Below are 17812 nucleotides of genomic sequence, written 5' to 3'. Positions count from 1 at the left end.
GTGTCATGGGCAACTCATGGGCCAGGTCTAAGGATGCAGTCAATGCAGCGAATGCACAGAGAGCACTTCCGACCAAGCACCGGGATGATCAGGGCACAGATGAGGACAGTAACACGAAGGGCTCGAACTTCACAGCGCCGACAATCCCTGCTCTTGCTTTCGCCTTGCGCGAGACCGAACGCGCCCGCCAGCGTGGCCTGCCAGTTTTGTCAGGAGAGTCCACTTCAACTTCTATCTCGTCTGACTGTAGCAGTGACGAGGAGTATAGTCTGCTCGACTGTGGCAACTGTGGTACCGAAGCAACAATCGACAAAAATCTTTTACTGTGCGGAAAGTGCTTTCAACAGCACTATTGCAGCAAAGAGTGCCAGAAGGCACACTGGTCTAAACATAAAAAGCGTTGCCCGGCCTTGACCTCCGCATGAGACAGTCGACTAGATAAATGCTGACCTAAGGGCGATTGCACACTGTCGGGGATGTTGAAGAGAGCCAGCTGCACGTCTCTACATTAATCATGAGCACAGTTGTCTTTGACAGCTATGATAGCTCTCATGTCTCAGACATCCAGAGATCCTCGAGCACCCGACTTTGCTCGAACAAATCACGCTTTATGTGGATCAAGAACACAACATCTCGCAGTCTAGTTCTAAAGCATTTTGACTCTTATTCTGTCGTCTCAAACTCCATATCTAGCTATACTTGAATGTGAGAATCCTAGTCAGACATGAAAGAATCAATATCTGAGATTCGTATGTCTTGTTTCCCTGATGTCTTGCTTAGGAATAAAACACTTGTCTTATTCTCATCGAATACCAGTTTCTTACCCTCCTGTATATATAAAAGTGATGGGTCGTCCTGTTCAACCATCATCTTACAACCACAGTCAAACAACTCGAGCAACCCAACCAACCACAATCAAACCAACTCTTCTGCCAACTCCCATCGACCAAGACGACCAAGTCCAAATTCAACCCACCAACACCAAAAATCAACAACAATGTCTCATTTCCCCTACTCTGGAAACTCCACCCCCTCCGGCAACTCTTCCTCCTCTTCCTCCTCTTACTCCTCCTCAGGCTCTTCGACTCCCGCCAGCTCACCCGACAGCGTGATCTGGATCACCAGCCACCCCAACTCGCCTTTCAGCCCAAGAACTCCTCCTGGCACACCTGGTCCCACTACCCCCGAAATCCTGGCTATGCTTATGCATAAGCAAGCTGGGTATTGGCCAAACTCTTACGAGGGTGGGAATTAGAAGGAGACAGGATATACTCAGGAAAGGGATGAGGGAATGACTCCCAGCATGATTAGTGAGCAATTTGGAAGAAACGGGATAGAGCTTGGAGAATGTGGATGGGGGCTAGCAGACGGATGGGTGGTCTTTTCCTTTTGTGTTTCCGGAGGAAACGGATGGGGTAGCAGGTGCATAGTGGTGTTTTCCTTTCTTTCTTTTGTTCGTGATTTTGGACAGAACTCGAAAAGGAATCAAAGGAGTAAGAAAGTGATATACATTTTTATACACCGAAAACGCAAAAGACAGAAAAAAGCAAGCAGTCATTCTCATGCAAGCCGTAATAGAAATACATATGTGTTTTGTGTCGAGGAGAGAAAGAAACTCCAAATGCTCACACGAAAAAATAATGAGGACTCATGGATTCCCTCGTGCAACAACGCGAAAAGGCAGACAACAGCGAATCAAGGACATTCTACTCCTGTCTCGCTGCAGTCTCGCTGGCCGCAGGGGCTCCTGATGCCGAGCCCCAGCCAAACCAACTCTTCTTCATGTCCTTGCTCATGTTGTCCATGAACTTCTTCTCTTCCTCTTCCATCTCCTTGAGCCACTTCTCGCCGTTCTTTTGGATCTCGGCTTCGAGACGTTGGTACTCGCGTTGACCGCGCTCGCGAATCTGGTCGGAAAGCATCTTGCCTTGGGCCAAGCCTTCGGCGACGGTAGATTCGTTGTCTAGAGACAGACCACCGGGCTGGGCCTTGATGCCGAGGGCTTTGTTGAGGAGACCGCCGATCGAGCGTTGAGGACGGCGCGATTGCTCGTCAGCCAATTGCTTCTGGAAGGCCTCGCGAGCCTTGGCTTCACGGGCGGCGAACTCGGTGGGGATGTCGGTGCCGGCGAACGACTCAAGAACCTTGCGAGTGTCTTCAACACCCATAGTGGCGACGTACTCGAGGAAAGGAATGAGGGCGACGAGATCTTTGCCGTGAGGGTCGGTGGGCTTGCCCTCCCACTTGGGCAGAACGATGCTGGAGATCAAAGTCAGTACGAGATGATCGTATGAGATGATCCAAAAACTTACGCGTTGTTGGGGTTGTTCTTGACATGTGCGGCCTTGGTGTCGATCATGATGACCTTGTCGAGGGGACGGTTCAGGTAGTTCAAGTCCTTGACGTATTCACCATTCTCGTACTTGGTGGCTTCGCGGAACAGAGGCCATTGGATGATGTGGAAGGGGTCGAGCTTCTTGATGACAGGATCGGCCATTGCAACGGGTACCGAGGTGAAGAGAACCAGCTCGTAGTATTGACTCAAGTACTTGAGGAAGTAGTCGACACCGGGACGCTTGGCTGTACGCCAGCCGTGCTCGCGGGACCACTCGCTGTGGATAAGCAAGTCTTCGAGCGAGAGAACCAGGGTGAAGGGAGGACGCTGAGTCTCTGGTACTTCGGGCAACAACTTCTGGAAGGTGGGTTCGGTGTAGTAGGCGGCCTGGCTGCTCATGCGGTTCTTGACACGAGCGTACATGCTTTGGGGTGCCCATCCGGTGATGTGCTCAGGCTCGAGACCTTGAGGGGTCTCGTCGGCTCCGTATGGTCTTGTAAAGTATGCGGTACCGGCGGCGGCGAAAGCCAACAATGAGAGATAACCGTAGTTGGCCATTCTGGCACGACGCTTGTCGATTGATGTCTCGTAATCCTCGCGGCGGTATTGCTCATCCTCGCCCTCGTTTCCACGTCTTCCACCGAAACCAGCAGCTTCAGAAGTGGACTCGGGAGTCTCTTCACCAGTAACCTTCTGCTCGGTAGGGTTTTGTGCGCTAGCCTCTTTCTTCATGAACTCGAAATCGAAGGTCGATGGAATGCCTTGGCGCAAATCAGGCAGAGGACCAGAAGGCTGCGACTCGGCCTCGATGGGCTGCTCTGTAGGAGTGGTGTTTACATCTGCGGACTTGGGGCCTGAGAAGGCAGGATTGCTAGCTTCTGAGGCCTGGCTTGGGGAGGTGGTTTTGGCGTTAGGACCGGGCTGTTGTGTAGGTGTGGTGTTTGCGGCAGGAGAAGCATTTGTGCTGGCAGAAGCATCCGGTGCTACGGGACCATCGGCGGCAGGACGAATGGGTTGCGAAGCAGCTGCGGCAGGAGCAGCGAACTTGATGCTATCGGTGGGCTTCCATGTCTTGTCATTGGGAAGGCTGGTGCCTGGTGAGGTTTGACGGGAGGAGGCAGGAGGAGATTGCTTTGGTGGCCTGGGAGCTTTAGAGCCGGCAGGGACGAAGCGGCCTTTGGCTGCAAAGCGAGCGGATGTCGAGAAGTGGGCAATTGGCGCCTTTGCCGCACGTTGCGCCGCGCGCGAAAGCATGCTGTGTCGAGGTTATGCGCGAATGTGCAAGATGGGGTCTTGTTGTTGGAGAGATGCGAGTAGAACGATGCGACTCGCCGAGTCTGGTGGTGGGAAGGCGCGACCAAGGAACTGTGGAAAATAATAATGGCTCTGACGACAGAAGTGGAAGGAACGGCAAAGTCTTGAAAGCTCGACTTGTCGGCGTCTCCAAAGCACCGATGACTTCATCCAGCATCAAGGACAACTATCTCGATTGTATACGACAAAGTCCAAGAATGCTCTGATTTTCTCTATGCAGCCCTGGGAATGCTTGTCCACCCTTGGCCGCGATCTCAGGCCTCAACCAAGTCATGGCCGACTTTGCTATGCTTGCTGATCTTCTGTGCCGCCTTTGGCCAGGCAATGACCAAGTCTGAGATCGATGCCTTGAGGTACTACACATGTCAATGTTTCATCTGATCCTGTCACAATTGCTTATTCAGTATTCAGAAAGGAAACACGATCCGTCTTCTACCATGGTCTGACCAACTACCGCCACTTCGCCTACCCGGAGGACGAACTGCGACCACTTTCGTGCGGGCCTCTGACACGCGACCGAGCCAACCCTGCCCATATCGATGTCAACGATGTGCTGGGTAACTACTCGCTCTCAGTTGTAGACAGTCTATCCACCCTTGCCATCCTCGCATCTGATCCCATTTCCGATACCGACGACTACAATGCCCTGGATGACTTTCTACATTACGTGCGACTGGTGACAGAAGAGTATGGAGATGGCTCACCCGGTCCTGCTGGTCAGGGCCGACGTGCAAGAGGCTTCGACTTGGACAGCAAAGTTCAAGTCTTCGAGACGACAATCCGTGGCTTGGGTGGTCTTCTGAGTGCCCATCTGTTTGCCATTGGTGAACTACCCATTCGTGGCTATGAACCCGACATTCAGGAGGATGGAATACACTGGCCGAACGGTTTTGTGTATGACGGACAATTGCTGCGACTTGCTCAAGACCTGGGTGAACGACTTCTGCCTGCCTTCCATACCCCAACTGGACTGCCTTATCCTAGGGTGAATCTCCGTTACGGTATCCCGTTCTACGAGAACTCGCCTCTCAACAACGATCCCGAACACGGACAGTGCCATAAAACACAAAAGCCGAAGGAGTCTCGTGAGATTACAGAGACCTGCAGCGCTGGTGCCGGCAGTCTTGTGCTCGAGTTTACCACTCTGTCCCGCCTGACCGATGACGATCGTTTCGAACGTCTGGCCAAGCGGGCCTTCTGGGCTGTCTGGGAACGACGAAGTGCTTCTGGTCTCATCGGTGCTGGCATTGATGCAGAGACTGGTGCATGGATCGGCCCTTGGACTGGCATAGGCGCTGGCATTGACAGTTTCTTCGAGTATGCTTTCAAATCGCATGTCTTGTTGTCTGCTCTGGAAGGTGATTCGTACAATGCTACAGAAGACTCTCCGGACGCCTTCCTCCAGACATGGAAAGACGCCCACGCTGCCATCATGCGACACGTGTATCGAGATGCCTATTTTACACATCCGCATTACGCTCAGAATGATCTGTACACTGGCGGGCCACGACTTACCTGGATAGACAGTCTGAGTGCTTACTATCCTGGTCTACTGGTTCTCGCTGGTGAGCTGGACGAGGCTGTGACTGCCCACCTTCTGTACACTGCCCTATGGTCAAGGTATGGTGCTTTGCCTGAGAGGTGGGATGCAACTACTGGCGCTATCCATGGTGGTCTGAGATGGTGGGGCGGTCGACCTGAATTCATCGAGTCCACATGGTACCTCTATCAAGCCACGAAAGATCCATGGTATCTACATATCGGCGAAATGACATTGCGCGATATCAAACGCAGATGCTATACTAAGTGTGGGTGGGCTGGCCTGCAAGACGTCCGCACTGGCGAGCAGACTGATCGTATGGAGAGCTTCTTTCTGGGTGAAACTGCGAAATACATGTATTTGTTGTTTGACCCGGACCACCCTCTTAACACGATTGATGCGCCTTGGGTCTTTACGACAGAAGGTCATCCGCTGATCATCCCCAAAGCCAACAAAACAAGCCCGGGGCAGCATCACAAGCGAAAAGAACACTCGGCCAACACAGCACCAGCACCTCAAGCTGAACAGTGCCCGCGACCTCCAGCATTATTGCCCTTGACAGTGTCTTCGACTGCTGCTAGATCGGATGTCTTCCATGCCGCTTCTCTGGCCAGGCTTCATCTCATGCCTATTGGAAACAAGCCTGGTGCTCCTTCATTGGACTGGGCTTCTGATCACCCTAGCGTGACTATGCTTGGCCCTGAATCTCCAACTAACTTCACTTTTTACCCATGGACTCTGCCTCTGAACCTGATTCCTACGGATGGTTATAGTACTAAGTTGTCCAACAAGCCAACCTTCGACCTCACGTTCCCCACAACACCTGGTACCGGTCTGGAGATCGGCACACTGCAGAAGATTGATGGAGGTGTTCTTGTCAACTCAATCTCTGGATTGAGATTTGGCATGGTCCTGGAATCGCCAGCGCCGCAGGAGCACGAATACAGAATCTACACGCTAGGCAATTTTGCCCTTGGTCGAGACGAACATATTGCGTTGAGTCGAGATACACTGTCACAGATCAACCCTACAGATCCTCACTTCACACGGATGCGCGATGTCGAAGCTATGGACCTGATCATCGACGTTCCGCATCCCAAGGAGCCTGTCGTTGAAGATCTGGTGTACAACAATTCTATCTTGAATGATCATGTCTTTGACTTTGATCTCGACATCGACCTTGAAGCTCTCGATGCCACCTCCAGCCCTGGCGATATGGTTCTAGAGTCCTTGCCCAAAGCTCTATTCGCCGACGTCCATCGCCTCGCCGAACAACTCGATGGCCTAGTCGGAGTACTTCCTGATGCCGAAAGCATCGATGACGCCCTTCGCGATGCAGCAAAACAACTTCGCTCAAAGTCCCCTGCAGCCCTACCTTCATCCTCTACCGCCCCTCCCAAGCAAAAGCAAGGACTCCAGCGATTCACCACACCCGCCATGCTTCCTATTGGACCTGGTGCCGCACCTCTTCCCGCCACCATCGATTCCTCACCCGACCCCCGCAGTCTATCTATCGGCAACCTGCCTTACACAACCATCCTCATCATCGACTCCGATCTCTGCTCTGCCTCTCCACTCCCTCTCTCCCTCGTAACCACCCACACGATCCTCATCATCCGCCGCGGCGGCTGCAGTTTCAGCAAAAAGTTATCTGCCATCCCATCATTTCCTCCTTCTGCTAAATCACTGCAATTGGTTCTGGTGGTCAGCTTTGGAACAGATGATGCAACGAGACCATTGGTTGATGAAGTGCAAATGACTCCCAAAGGGTTGCTGAGACGCCATCCCATCTGTTTGGCTTTGGTGCCTGGAGGGCAAAACGTTTGGGATACCTTTTTGAGGGGCGCAAGTACATTGGCTGTTGTCGATGACTCCGGCGCTGTCGTCGTGTCTGAAAGCAGAGATGGTGATTCCGTACAGGCAGAGGCAGCAGCGGCGGCGGCGGCGGCAGGAGCTACAGAAACACAAGCTAAAGAAACAGGAAGCAAGAAGAAAAAGAAGACGACGACGAAAGCAAAGACGAAAGGGAAAAGGGAAGATATAGAGGTATCTGGTATGGGCGTTAGGAGGAGGTATTATTTTACTAGCAAAGGAGTGAGGATCAGCAATTTGATTGTTACGTAGTTGCGTTGTATCTGACAAAGTGTTTGCATTTTCTATGAAACGCGTTACGTTTCTCCTGGATTCTGTTTCTTGTTTTGTTCTGATGAATAGACTAGTATTACACTAAAAAAAGACCTCGAACTCGACGGGTATCCTCAGCAGCAGCAACTCCCCAAACGCCAGCCCAGACATGATGCACCCATCTTTTCTAACCATCCTGTTACGCCTTGTCCGCCCCTCTCGGACGCCATCCACTCATCTCAGCTCTCCTCTTGTGCCGGTGCCTCTTTCGCGCCTACGTCGTTCGCGCTCACCCCTGCCGCTTTCAGCTGCCCTATCAGCCTCCAACTCATCATCGACCTGGCGTCTCGCCGCATCCATCTGCGCCCTCCCCGGTAGCGCTGCCATAACAACACTAGGCGCATGCTGAATATACCTCAATTCTTCATGACAATGCTCAACCAGCAAATCCAATTCCTTCTGCGTGACGTTATTCTTATGAAAGCCCGCGAGTTCAGGATATAGCTTTCCATCGCCGTGGTCTTTGCCCATGAAGGCTTGCGGGCGGGGAACAATGTGCATGGGTAGTTCTTCGTTGAGGGTGGCACCGACGGCGAGGGCGGTCTCGTGTGTCCATGCGCGGGCGACGTTGCGGGCTGTGTAGCCGCCTCCGCCGAGGATGAGGAGAGGCACGCCGGCTTTTTTGACAAAGGCGAGACATTCGCCGTGGGCGCGGATGTTGAGATTGAATTGGCCGAGACGGTCGCCGCCGAGAGAATCAGCGCCGCATTGGAGTACAATGGCTTGAGGACGGAAGTGCTCTAGTGTACGGCCGGTGATCATCTCGAATAGATACAGAAATTGTTCATCGTCGATACCTTTGGGGATGGGCACGTTGAGGGCAAAGTGGTTGCCGATGCTGTTTTCGTTGCCATTGCTGTTCAAGGCGCCGGTGCCCGGGAAGAAGAGGTGTTTTTCTTTTGAATCCTCGTCGATGATGCCGTAGCGGTGGAAGGAGAGAGTCATTACTCTGTCGCTGCTGGCAAAGGCTTCCTCGACGCCGTCACCGTGATGGACGTCAATATCGATATATAGGACACGTTGATGGCATCTTAGCAGTTCTAGAATTCCTAGAACAATGTCGTTGATATAGCAGAAGCCTGAAGCTTCGGACTTGTGTGCATGATGCAGACCACCAGACCAGTTGATGGCGATGTCAGACTGGTGGTTTGTCAGAGCTGATACAGCTTCCATGGTGGCACCAGTGTATAAGAAGAGGTACTCCTGCATACCGTCGAAAACAGGACAATCAGCACCAGGCGAGGGTGACAGGTTGAAAGGACCCAGCTTGACCATATCTCCGGGATAACTCTGCGGAGTTCTATCCTCGTAAATCAGGGAGAGTTCTTGGAAGGTTTGGGGTGAGACTTTTGAGAGGAAGTCGACGTAATCTTCGTCGTGGAAGGCAGCAACAGTCTCCTTTGTTGCAGGAAGAGCATCGTAGTTGTCCATGGCGAATTGTAAACCATAACCCATGACGAGATGTTTTGTTAGAGTCAAGCGCCATGGCTTCATGGGATGTGTACGACCAAAATGCATATTCTCGACGCGACGGTTGTAATGGTATGAGACATTGTAGCCTTGAGGACGCTCTATACCATTCTCCTCGACCTGCTGCATGATCTTGTCGCGCAAAGTCCTCTGTCTTTCTGCATGTTCCTCTTCGCTGTCGTTCAAGGGCGGTGTTGGCGGAGCTCCCGTAGGCTGTGCTGATCGTGCCTGAGGATTTGGTCGTCGCGAGGGGTCCCATTGCTGGACTATGGCGTCGCGCATGTTCTGGCGAGGGATGCCATTGTTCTGCCGTGCCGACATGGGTCTGGCTCTGACTGGAATCCGTGTATAGATGTTTCGATAGTTGGGATCCCTGTAATTTGCTGGCGCAACTTTGAGCGGTAGTCTTGTAGATGTTCTGGCCGGGAGGGTTTGTGGAGTGTTGGTTCTGCGCGAGGAAGAGTCGTCTCTTAGGGTGTAGGGGTGATGATCATCGTATTCGTCTTGATCGTCGTCAGAATCTTGGTCGCTGTCGTCTAGCGAGTCGTAGCCATCATCATCATCGTCTTCCTCATGGCTGTCGCTGGACAGAGCGTCTGGGGCTTCCAGAAGGTCGTGATGGCTCTCGTCCTCGGCCCCACATGACTCGGCGCGAACCTGGGCGCTGATGCGCAACTGTGCTTGGCGTGCTGCTGCTCGCATTTCGCTTCTTCCAAAGATGCTCTTTTGATAATACTGCTCAGATATCCAAACCTGGTTTTAGCTCGATAAGTCTGTTGGAAGACTGGAGTAATTGAATTAATTCTATACGGACTTTTGATGCCAGCGGGATTTGTTTGTTGCGCTCTTGCATTCACTTCCAGGCTCCGTTTGCGAGGTCGCGACTTCTTCCATCACCTTCACTCGACCACCACTCCGACAACAAGTCGCAAACTTATCAGAAAACATCACTTTGTCTTTGATCAACCCTCGAAATGGCAGCAATCGGTACCGACGATGCTGCCACCGTTTTGGATCAATTTTGCCACGATGGTATCGACATGCTTAATTCGCTTTCTGCCGAACCGCAAAACTGACATGTTGCCCAGTCGCAAACTTGCCCGCTGAGATAGCTCATTTACTGGAAGAAATACAAGCAAAGGACCAACACATTCAAGACTTGCGCGATGTCATCAACACCCGTGACAGATCGATACAAAACTTCGTCAGAGCCCAGGGCGGGCACGTCAAGAATCCCAAGGAAGATGGCCTCACAAAAGTCATCATGGCAAATTTTGACCGCATCGAAATTCTACAGGCTGAGAAACTGGGTCTGAGTGAAAAAGCCATGAGATTGGTATTTTCAAATCTAGACATCTTGGTATTTGACCAGATACTGACAATTCCCAGCTCGACCGAAATGTTAGAAGATTCGACGTCAAGCTGCGTGATCTGGTCAACAGCGAGCAGATGCCTCCAGATCCGACTCTGCCATCTCTATTGCTGCCTGAGGCTGGCAGTGTTGCTGCAAGCAATGCTCCCTCGGCTGCCGCAGCCATCAACTCAGCCCAATCCGGTGGTGCACCTAATGTTGCCAATGCAGCTATTGCTCGTCTACACGCTACCAATCAACGCACATCCTCACCTTTGAATGCCCAAAACGCCCTTCTCAACCAAGCACATCTAAACAGTCCCTCAGCAAGATCACAGCGTGAAAGCAGCGCAGACGCGTCAAAGCGACGTCGCCTAAACACCTCCCTAAGCGGCACCGTCCCCACCACTGCCTCATCCCTCAGACAATCATCCCTAGGCCCCTCATCAGGAACCCCCAAAGCAGGTACTCCAAATCCAGCTTCCAGTCGTGCAGGATCAGCTCAACCCAACAAAAAAGCACCGCACAACAAGAGAATCGCCCCTCACCAAGCCTCAGCCTCTGCATCAAACAGAAAACGCATACGATCCTCCAACGCAGCAGCTCTCAAAAAAGGCGGTGGTGCAGACCGCAAACGCCACCTTACCTCCCCAACACCTTCTTCATCACGAGGCAGCGTATCTCCCACTCCCTCCACTTTGCCTCTCGGTGTGGACGGCACCGTCGACTCTCGCTCGCGATTACGAGGCACGAGAGCAGCATCAGCAGCTTCAGACGACGAAAACGACGATGCAGAGCCAGATGCTGAGGGCGAGGAAGACGATACACAGGTCTATTGTGTGTGCCAGCGCGTGTCCTTTGGCGATATGGTTGCCTGCGATAACGACGACTGTCCGCATCAATGGTTCCATTGGGGTTGTGTGGATCTCAAAGCTGAGCCAAAGGGCGAGTGGCTGTGTCCACATTGTCGCGAGTTGCCGAGGAGTAAGATTGTAAAGACATCAGACAAGTGATTATTGTTTTCTTTCTTGCTGTTGCGGGAAGAGAGGGATCAAGTCAAGAGGAGTATATTCCTGATGTTGGCAACACAATGCATGAGTCAAGAACGTCGTCTCAAAGTGTCAAGAACGAGAACGACGCATCCATCGATCATTACGAATCTGCGATCAACGTCTGTCGCGCTCGGAACAGCACCTTGTTTTGTAAGCAGAAGGCAGCCCTGCATTTCTCTAGTAGCAAGTATGGAAACATGGTCACGTTTAGGAGACATGACGATTTGAAAGTGTGTGTTTGATCAGTCCGTCATATAGCTTTTTATAGCTTGTGCGGGCGACAAAATCAGGAGCGTTCTTGGTGTGTTTGAAATTGATTCTATGGCTCGTCATTGGAGGGACGGTCTTCTGGCTCTTTTGCCAATCTTTAGTACTCGATTCAAACTCGCTTGTGATGTGCAATGCAGCCCACACTGACTGTGTACGGCGAGCGTCATGGCTCTAGCCGCTGATGATGAGATGGCTGATGAAAGATCCCACATCAAGTAACGTGAGAATCGGTGGTTCGTCTGGTGGCTCGTCTGTATATTGGCGTGTCGAAGATGGCTTTTTTACATGTCATCCAGCATGCCATGAGGGCCAAGCTTCAGGTTCGTAGCAGAATAGTGAGAGCGGTGCTCTTGTTCAAGTCACGGTCTTTTGCAGCAAAGAGTTGCCGTGCTGGCGCACAATGCCATCGAGAGTGTTTCTGATTTGCTTGCAGCCGTCGACGCCAACAGCAATCATGGCCTCAAGACGAGTGAGTTGTACTCTGGTCTCCATCATGAGAACGCTGATCTTGTCGTCTGTTCCCAGAGTGGCGACAGTCAGGAAAGGCAGCTCTTGCTCCTCCATGCCGTTGAGATCGAGCAAAGGATCGGCTTGTTCATCGTTGGAAGCGTATGATGCAGTGCTGCCAGCGGTGCAGGCTGAGATGTAGTCGGTCATGGGGATACCAGCGTCGATGAGGGCGAGAGTGGAAGCGTTGATGCAGGCAGCCAGTAATGAGCCATCTTGAGAGAGGATGTGCAGGTTGATGGTGATTGTGCTGTGAGGGTACAGTTGTGTCGAGAGGGTGTCTGCGAAAGCCGAGGCAATTGTGTGCTGCATCTCGCTCGTACGCCTGTGGGTGTCATCAGCTCTCCGCTGTGCAGTAGCAGTGTATGAACAAGGCCAACTCACTTGTCACCTTTTGCACGTCTCTTGCGCTCGACACCGCTGAAACCGGCCAGGCCAATCTCAACCTCAATCTTTGCTTCAGCATTGCCGGTACCTCCTGAGCGTCGTGATTCGGTGGGACCAGTGACTGTGCAAATGACCTTGGTGTTGCCCATCTCGAGGTAGCTAGATCCATCGGCGGCCGCTTGTGTCGACATCTGTCCATGGCATCGTCGCAGCTCGTTCCACCTTCTTCCATCCAGGCGCAGGTGCGCAAGCGTGTATGATGATGTGTCTAGAGGCATTGCTGTGTGTGTATGAGCTGTGTAAGGTGTATATCACGGCAATGCGACAGGTCCTCAGGATAATTGATCACTAGTTTTTTTGTCGTCATTGATCATTCAGCTTTCGGATCAATGTCGGCAGTCGCGTCTTTCGCGCTTCTTTGGTGTTTCCCTCGGTGTTGGCTGCTTTGATCTTTGTCCAACTCGTTCTTTCCAACACTTTCACGAGTTGACGAGGCATGTTTGCATCATGTTGACGCGACTCTGCTGTGTTTCAACTCCAGTGATATACCACATTCCGCCTTGAAACATTCTACCTTCTCTCCTCACTCACAACTACCACAATGTCTACATACAAGAGCGCCACTCGCTCTCACATGCGTGACTACCGACTCGATCGTCAAATCGAAGTACTCGACGAGGGCGAGGCCAGTGACCCTAGTGATCTCGACATTGTCAAACATACTGCCAAACAAGTCAATCTACTCGACACCTTCCAGAACTCGGATGCAACAGACAGTGATATCCTGAACTCAGACGACTCTAAGCACGCTGCCAGGAAGCGTCCGAGAGACGATGATGGTGATCGTATTGCCTTTGATGACGAAGAAGATGGCACAGAGGTTTTCAAAAAGTTCAAGTCCCGAAAGTCTGATCAACGCAAGGCTGCCGCTGCTCGCACTAGGAAGACCAAAGCAAAGGCCAATTCTATGGTCGGCAAGAAGAAGAACCCTCTCCTCGACTCAAACAAACCCAACCAACGCAAGCTGAAGAATGATATCTACAGCACCGACTCGGAGGATGAGCCACCTGAAACCATTCTACCTGAGTTTTTGCGAGCGAGAAAGTCCAAATGGAACCAAGATCGTGCCAAACACGGCGAAGCTGTCCTTTCTGTTCCTCCGGACTTTGATGGAGTCGACTTCAGTGACGATGAGAGACTTGAAGAGCTGCAGGAACGTCCCGTGCTTGGCGATGCTGAGCCCTCCCAAGAGTACAAGGATATCGAATTGACCAAGTCCGAAGGAATCATCCCGGCACCCATCGCTCAATGGCTACGTGACTACCAAATCGACGGTGTCAGATTCCTGCACGAGCTCTTCGTCTTCCAAGAGGGTGGTATCCTCGGTGATGATATGGGCCTGGGCAAGACCATTCAGGTCATTGCATTCTTAACGGCCGCTTTTGGCAAGACCGGAGATGAGCGAGACCTCAAGCGTATGCGCAAGATGCGCCGTGCCCGTCACTGGTATCCGAAAATCCTTCTCATCTGTCCTGGATCTCTGATGGACAACTGGAAGGCCGAATTCAATCGTTGGGGCTTTTGGCATCATGACACCTACCATGGAAGCAATGCAAGTCGTTCTTCTGTTCTCTCTGCAGCCAAGCAAGGCATGCTTGAGGTCATGATCACCACATATGTCACGTATCGCAACCATCGAGGCGAGATCAACATGATTGAGTGGGACTGTGTTATTGCAGACGAGTGTCATCAAATCAAGGAGCGGAGGTCAGAGACCAGCAAGGCCATGAACGAAGTCAATGCTCTTTGCAGAATCGGACTCACTGGCACTGCCGTCCAAAACAAGTACGACGAATTCTGGACTTTGCTCAACTGGACCAATCCTGGAAAGTTTGGAACCATGGCTGAATGGAAGCAGAGCGTCAGTGGTCCGCTCAAAGACGGGCAATCACATGATACTACATACGCACAGTTGGCCAGGTGCAGAAGAGTTGCCTTGAAGCTTGTGACAAATCTATTGCCTCCATACTTCAAACGTCGAATGAAGTCTTTGATTGCTCACCAACTCCCAAAGAAGACCGATCGCGTAGTCTTCTGTCCGCTGTCAGACGCTCAATCAGAAGCTTACATGAATCTTGTTGACAGCGACAAGATTGACTATATTCGACGTTCCTCCGATCCTTGCGACTGCTCTTCTGGGAAGAAACGAGGTTGGTGTTGTTATACGGAGATCCCAGATCGTGGCAAGTGGCAGCATCATGTCTTTCCCATGCTCATGACACTACAAAAGCTGTCAAACCATCTTGCTCTTCTCTGTCCACAGAGCAAAGACTCGGAAGAGATGCACCAAAAGGAGGTGGAAAATCTTCAGCTTGCTCTACCCGACGATTGGCTCGAGATGTATCACAACCGTGACCAGATTACCAACTACGCCAATGCAGAGTACTGTGGAAAGTGGAAGGTGCTCAGGAAGCTTCTCAAGTTCTGGCATTCGAACGGCGACAAAGTACTTGTCTTCAGCCACTCGGTCAGACTTCTGAAAATGCTGCAGATGCTCTTCAAGTCGACTACAAGTTACAATGTCTCATATCTTGATGGGAGTATGAAGTACGAAGATCGCACACACGCCGTTGATGATTTCAACGCCAACGAGACCCAATTTGTCTTCCTCATCAGTACAAGAGCTGGCGGTGTGGGTCTCAACATCACTTCTGCAAACAAGGTCGTGATCTTCGATCCAAACTGGAACCCAAGTTGGGATCTTCAAGCTCAAGATCGTGCTTATCGAATGGGTCAGATCCGTGACGTCGAAGTATTCCGTCTGATATCTGCCGGAACTATGGAAGAGATTGTCTATGCCCGTCAAATCTACAAGCAGCAGCAAGCCAATATCGCTTACAATGCATCTACCGAGCGTCGCTACTTCCGCGGTGTACAGGATACAGCAGACAAGAAGGGCGAAATCTTTGGTCTGTCGAACATCTTCAGCTACGAAGGCGAAATTCTCGTGCTTCGAGACATCGTCAACAAGACCAATATTGCCGAGTCCAAAGCTGGCGTCAGTGTCATTGGTCTGGATACCTCACAAGACTCTGACGGTGATGATGACCCTAGCGATCCCACCCAGGATCGCGATAACGATGCAGCACTGTCACTTTTGGCTGCTCAAATCACTGGCGAAGGAGGCAAGAAGAAACACGACGAGGAACAGGACACAGAAACCAAACGACAAGCCCGCGCCGTGCAAGCCATCCTCAACAAGGCAGGCGTAGAGTATACACACGACAACAACGACGTAATCGGCTCCTCCAAGATGGAAGCTCAACTCTCCAAACGCGCAATGGCTACCGGCACAGATTTTGACCTTTCCAACGAGTATGCCTTTGAAAAGGCTCAAGATGCGAGAAACCGCAGCTTCGGAGAGGACAGGATCAAGTACAAATATCAACCTCCAGAGTTTGTGAGGAAGAGATTGTTTTGCTCGATGGCCGAGTATTTTGGCTTTGAAGATGCGACGGAGTTTGCGCTTGTGATGGAGAGTTGGAGCGAGCAGAGGAAGACAGATGCGCTGGATAGGTTTTATAGGCATCGGAGAAGGGTTCTCGAGGGCGAGCCAAGTTCGGGAGATGAAGAGGTTGGTGAGAAGTGAGATGGCTGGAAGTGAGCAAGATCTTCGAGCAGAGTCGGCTAGCTAGAGGATGAGGCTTGGCGCCTGAGGCTTGTGATATCTTGGAATTCAAGTCTTTCGTTTTGCATGATGTTCATACTCTGCTCGAAGTCGTGCTCGTGGGTTGCTCCTTTCTTTTTTTTTTTTCTCCAAAATCGGTGTATCCATGCCTATGGATCACACTTCTCACTGCTGTAAAATCACTTTTGAACGAATAATCAAAAGAGCATGTGATTTCGCAACGGGGGGGTATACTCCTGAGAGAAAAAGATAGCGAGAGAAAAAAACACCATAAAGGCTGCAAGATGACAACAACGCTAACGACGAAAGATGGAAACAACGCCAAAGGTTGCAAGAATCGATGCTTGTGTGTGATGATGTGGTGGGTGAGAGGGCTACCGCACATCCTTCTCCTCTCGTACTGGTAAATCCTTCTGATGTCCCGCAGCAGCAGCAGCAGCAGCAGCAGCCTTGATGTTCGTATCCCTCGCTTGACTCTCCTTGTGCACTTCTTCAGCCAGCTCATCCTCGAAGCTGGCACTATCTTCATCTGCGTCTTCCTCTTCTTCCACACCTTCGAGATGCTCATGTTCACCCCACCCCTCAATCTCACTGAGCAAACGCACATATTCCTCGGGCACCAATCCCTGCTCTCCGCTCTCCAGATCCATGGCTACCAACCAGCCCTGCCCGTGTCTATATCCTACTTGGATGATCTGTCCCTCGCGCAAAGCCAATTCGTTGCTGTTCTCCGGTACGAAGTTGTAGAGAGCGAGACTGGGTCCTGCGAACGATTCGTCTAGAGAGGTAGAGGTGGGACGGTGGGAATGGCCGTCGTGGAGATGGTGCAGGGGGCCGCTGAGGGCGTCGGCAGGATCGGAGGAATCTGAGAAGGGGGGTTCGAGGCCGGACAGGCGGGCTTGATGACGATGAGAGAGGTTTTCGGGGGAGTGTGTGTATCGATGGGGAGCAAGTGTGCTGTTGCCGGTGCTTTTGTTGTGGTGGACGCTTTCGTCTTCTTCTGTGTCTTGTTCCTCTTCGTCATCGTCGTCTGCGGGTGCGGCAAAGAAGCCTTGGTTGTCGAGGCCTGGTACCTGATTGCGCGGCCCGCGTTTCGTGGTGCTTCTACCCCTCGACTCCTCGTGTGCTGACTTGCTCTTTCTGTGGTTCTTTGCCAATTTTCCGGTCCCACTCGTCATCGGGTCGTCATCGCCAGCAGCGTCGTCGAAACTCGTAGAGGGCAATTGATCCCCTGCAGCAAAGTTTGCGCCACCATCACCACCCCAGGGGCCAGCACCCCAACCGCGAGGATCCCAGCTGCCAGGCGGGGGATCACTCAAACGCCTGCTATTGGAAAAGGAAGAAGCGTCATCTGAAGCGCGGCTCTGGGGCTCTGGCGAGGGACCGAAGTGGAGAGGGTGGAATTGAGGATAGGCAAAGTCGCGGACCAGGGCGTAGGAGAGTGATGAAGGGAAGATGGGGAAGACGGAGGATGCAGGTCTGGAGCGCTGTGATGTGTGGCTGCGCGTCGACATGAGACTGCGACGCAGACTTTGACGGTTGTTGGGTTGAGATGTGCTGTTGGTGGTGGTGGAGGCGGTATTCAGAGTGGGGTTGTTTGTGCTGGCAGTAGTGGAGGATGACGGAGGTGTCTGCTGTGTCGTGTCTGGTTGTAGCAGGTCGTGTGGTTGGTGCGACTGCGGCTGTGCACTCATATTCGTGTCGCTTGACGACG

General features: G+C 52.0%; 7 protein-coding genes across 7 annotated transcripts; 3 read left to right on the top strand and 4 right to left on the bottom strand.

The window, feature by feature from the left end:
- Positions 1 to 1757: 1757 nt before the first annotated feature.
- On the bottom strand, positions 1758 to 3130 carry M436DRAFT_10371 (NIF-domain-containing protein; the record flags this gene model as incomplete). The annotated part of the gene is made up of 2 exons (XM_013571459.1): positions 1758 to 2259; positions 2313 to 3130. Coding segments are annotated over 2 exons (1320 nt in total), but the record flags the coding sequence as incomplete, so codon positions are not given.
- An 843-nt stretch (positions 3131 to 3973) lies between these two features.
- Positions 3974 to 7313, top strand: M436DRAFT_47065 (seven-hairpin glycosidase; the record flags this gene model as incomplete). Its single annotated transcript, XM_013571512.1, has 2 exons — positions 3974 to 4002; positions 4061 to 7313. 2 exons carry the CDS (start codon positions 3974 to 3976, stop codon positions 7311 to 7313), a joined length of 3282 nt encoding a protein of 1093 aa, XP_013426966.1.
- Positions 7314 to 7547: 234 nt separating this feature from the next.
- M436DRAFT_46997 (histone deacetylase) lies at positions 7548 to 9164 on the bottom strand (the record flags this gene model as incomplete). Its single annotated transcript, XM_013571498.1, has 1 exon — positions 7548 to 9164. The coding sequence occupies one exon, from the start codon at positions 9162 to 9164 to the stop codon at positions 7548 to 7550; it is 1617 nt and encodes a 538-aa protein (XP_013426952.1).
- A 653-nt stretch (positions 9165 to 9817) lies between these two features.
- On the top strand, positions 9818 to 11207 carry M436DRAFT_82286 (uncharacterized protein; the record flags this gene model as incomplete). The annotated part of the gene is made up of 3 exons (XM_013571838.1): positions 9818 to 9875; positions 9932 to 10179; positions 10233 to 11207. 3 exons carry the CDS (start codon positions 9818 to 9820, stop codon positions 11205 to 11207), a joined length of 1281 nt encoding a protein of 426 aa, XP_013427292.1.
- A 663-nt stretch (positions 11208 to 11870) lies between these two features.
- M436DRAFT_82285 (ribosomal protein S5 domain 2-like protein) lies at positions 11871 to 12688 on the bottom strand (the record flags this gene model as incomplete). The annotated part of the gene is made up of 2 exons (XM_013571837.1): positions 11871 to 12348; positions 12408 to 12688. The coding sequence occupies 2 exons, from the start codon at positions 12686 to 12688 to the stop codon at positions 11871 to 11873; spliced, it is 759 nt and encodes a 252-aa protein (XP_013427291.1).
- A 356-nt stretch (positions 12689 to 13044) lies between these two features.
- M436DRAFT_47402 (CHR9/SNF2/SWI2 protein) lies at positions 13045 to 16059 on the top strand (the record flags this gene model as incomplete). The annotated part of the gene is made up of 1 exon (XM_013571583.1): positions 13045 to 16059. The coding sequence occupies one exon, from the start codon at positions 13045 to 13047 to the stop codon at positions 16057 to 16059; it is 3015 nt and encodes a 1004-aa protein (XP_013427037.1).
- Positions 16060 to 16691: 632 nt separating this feature from the next.
- M436DRAFT_26141 (uncharacterized protein) lies at positions 16692 to 16856 on the bottom strand (the record flags this gene model as incomplete). The annotated part of the gene is made up of 1 exon (XM_013571482.1): positions 16692 to 16856. A coding segment is annotated over one exon (165 nt), but the record flags the coding sequence as incomplete, so codon positions are not given.
- Between the last annotated feature and the right edge of the window lie 956 nt (positions 16857 to 17812).

The sequence above is a fragment of the Aureobasidium namibiae genome (genome assembly GCF_000721765.1).
Source record: "Aureobasidium namibiae CBS 147.97 unplaced genomic scaffold scaffold_9, whole genome shotgun sequence".
Taxonomy (NCBI): domain Eukaryota; kingdom Fungi; phylum Ascomycota; class Dothideomycetes; order Dothideales; family Saccotheciaceae; genus Aureobasidium; species Aureobasidium namibiae.
The sequence above is the reverse complement of the archived record's forward strand: the minus strand, read 5'-3'. Positions and strand labels throughout refer to the sequence as shown.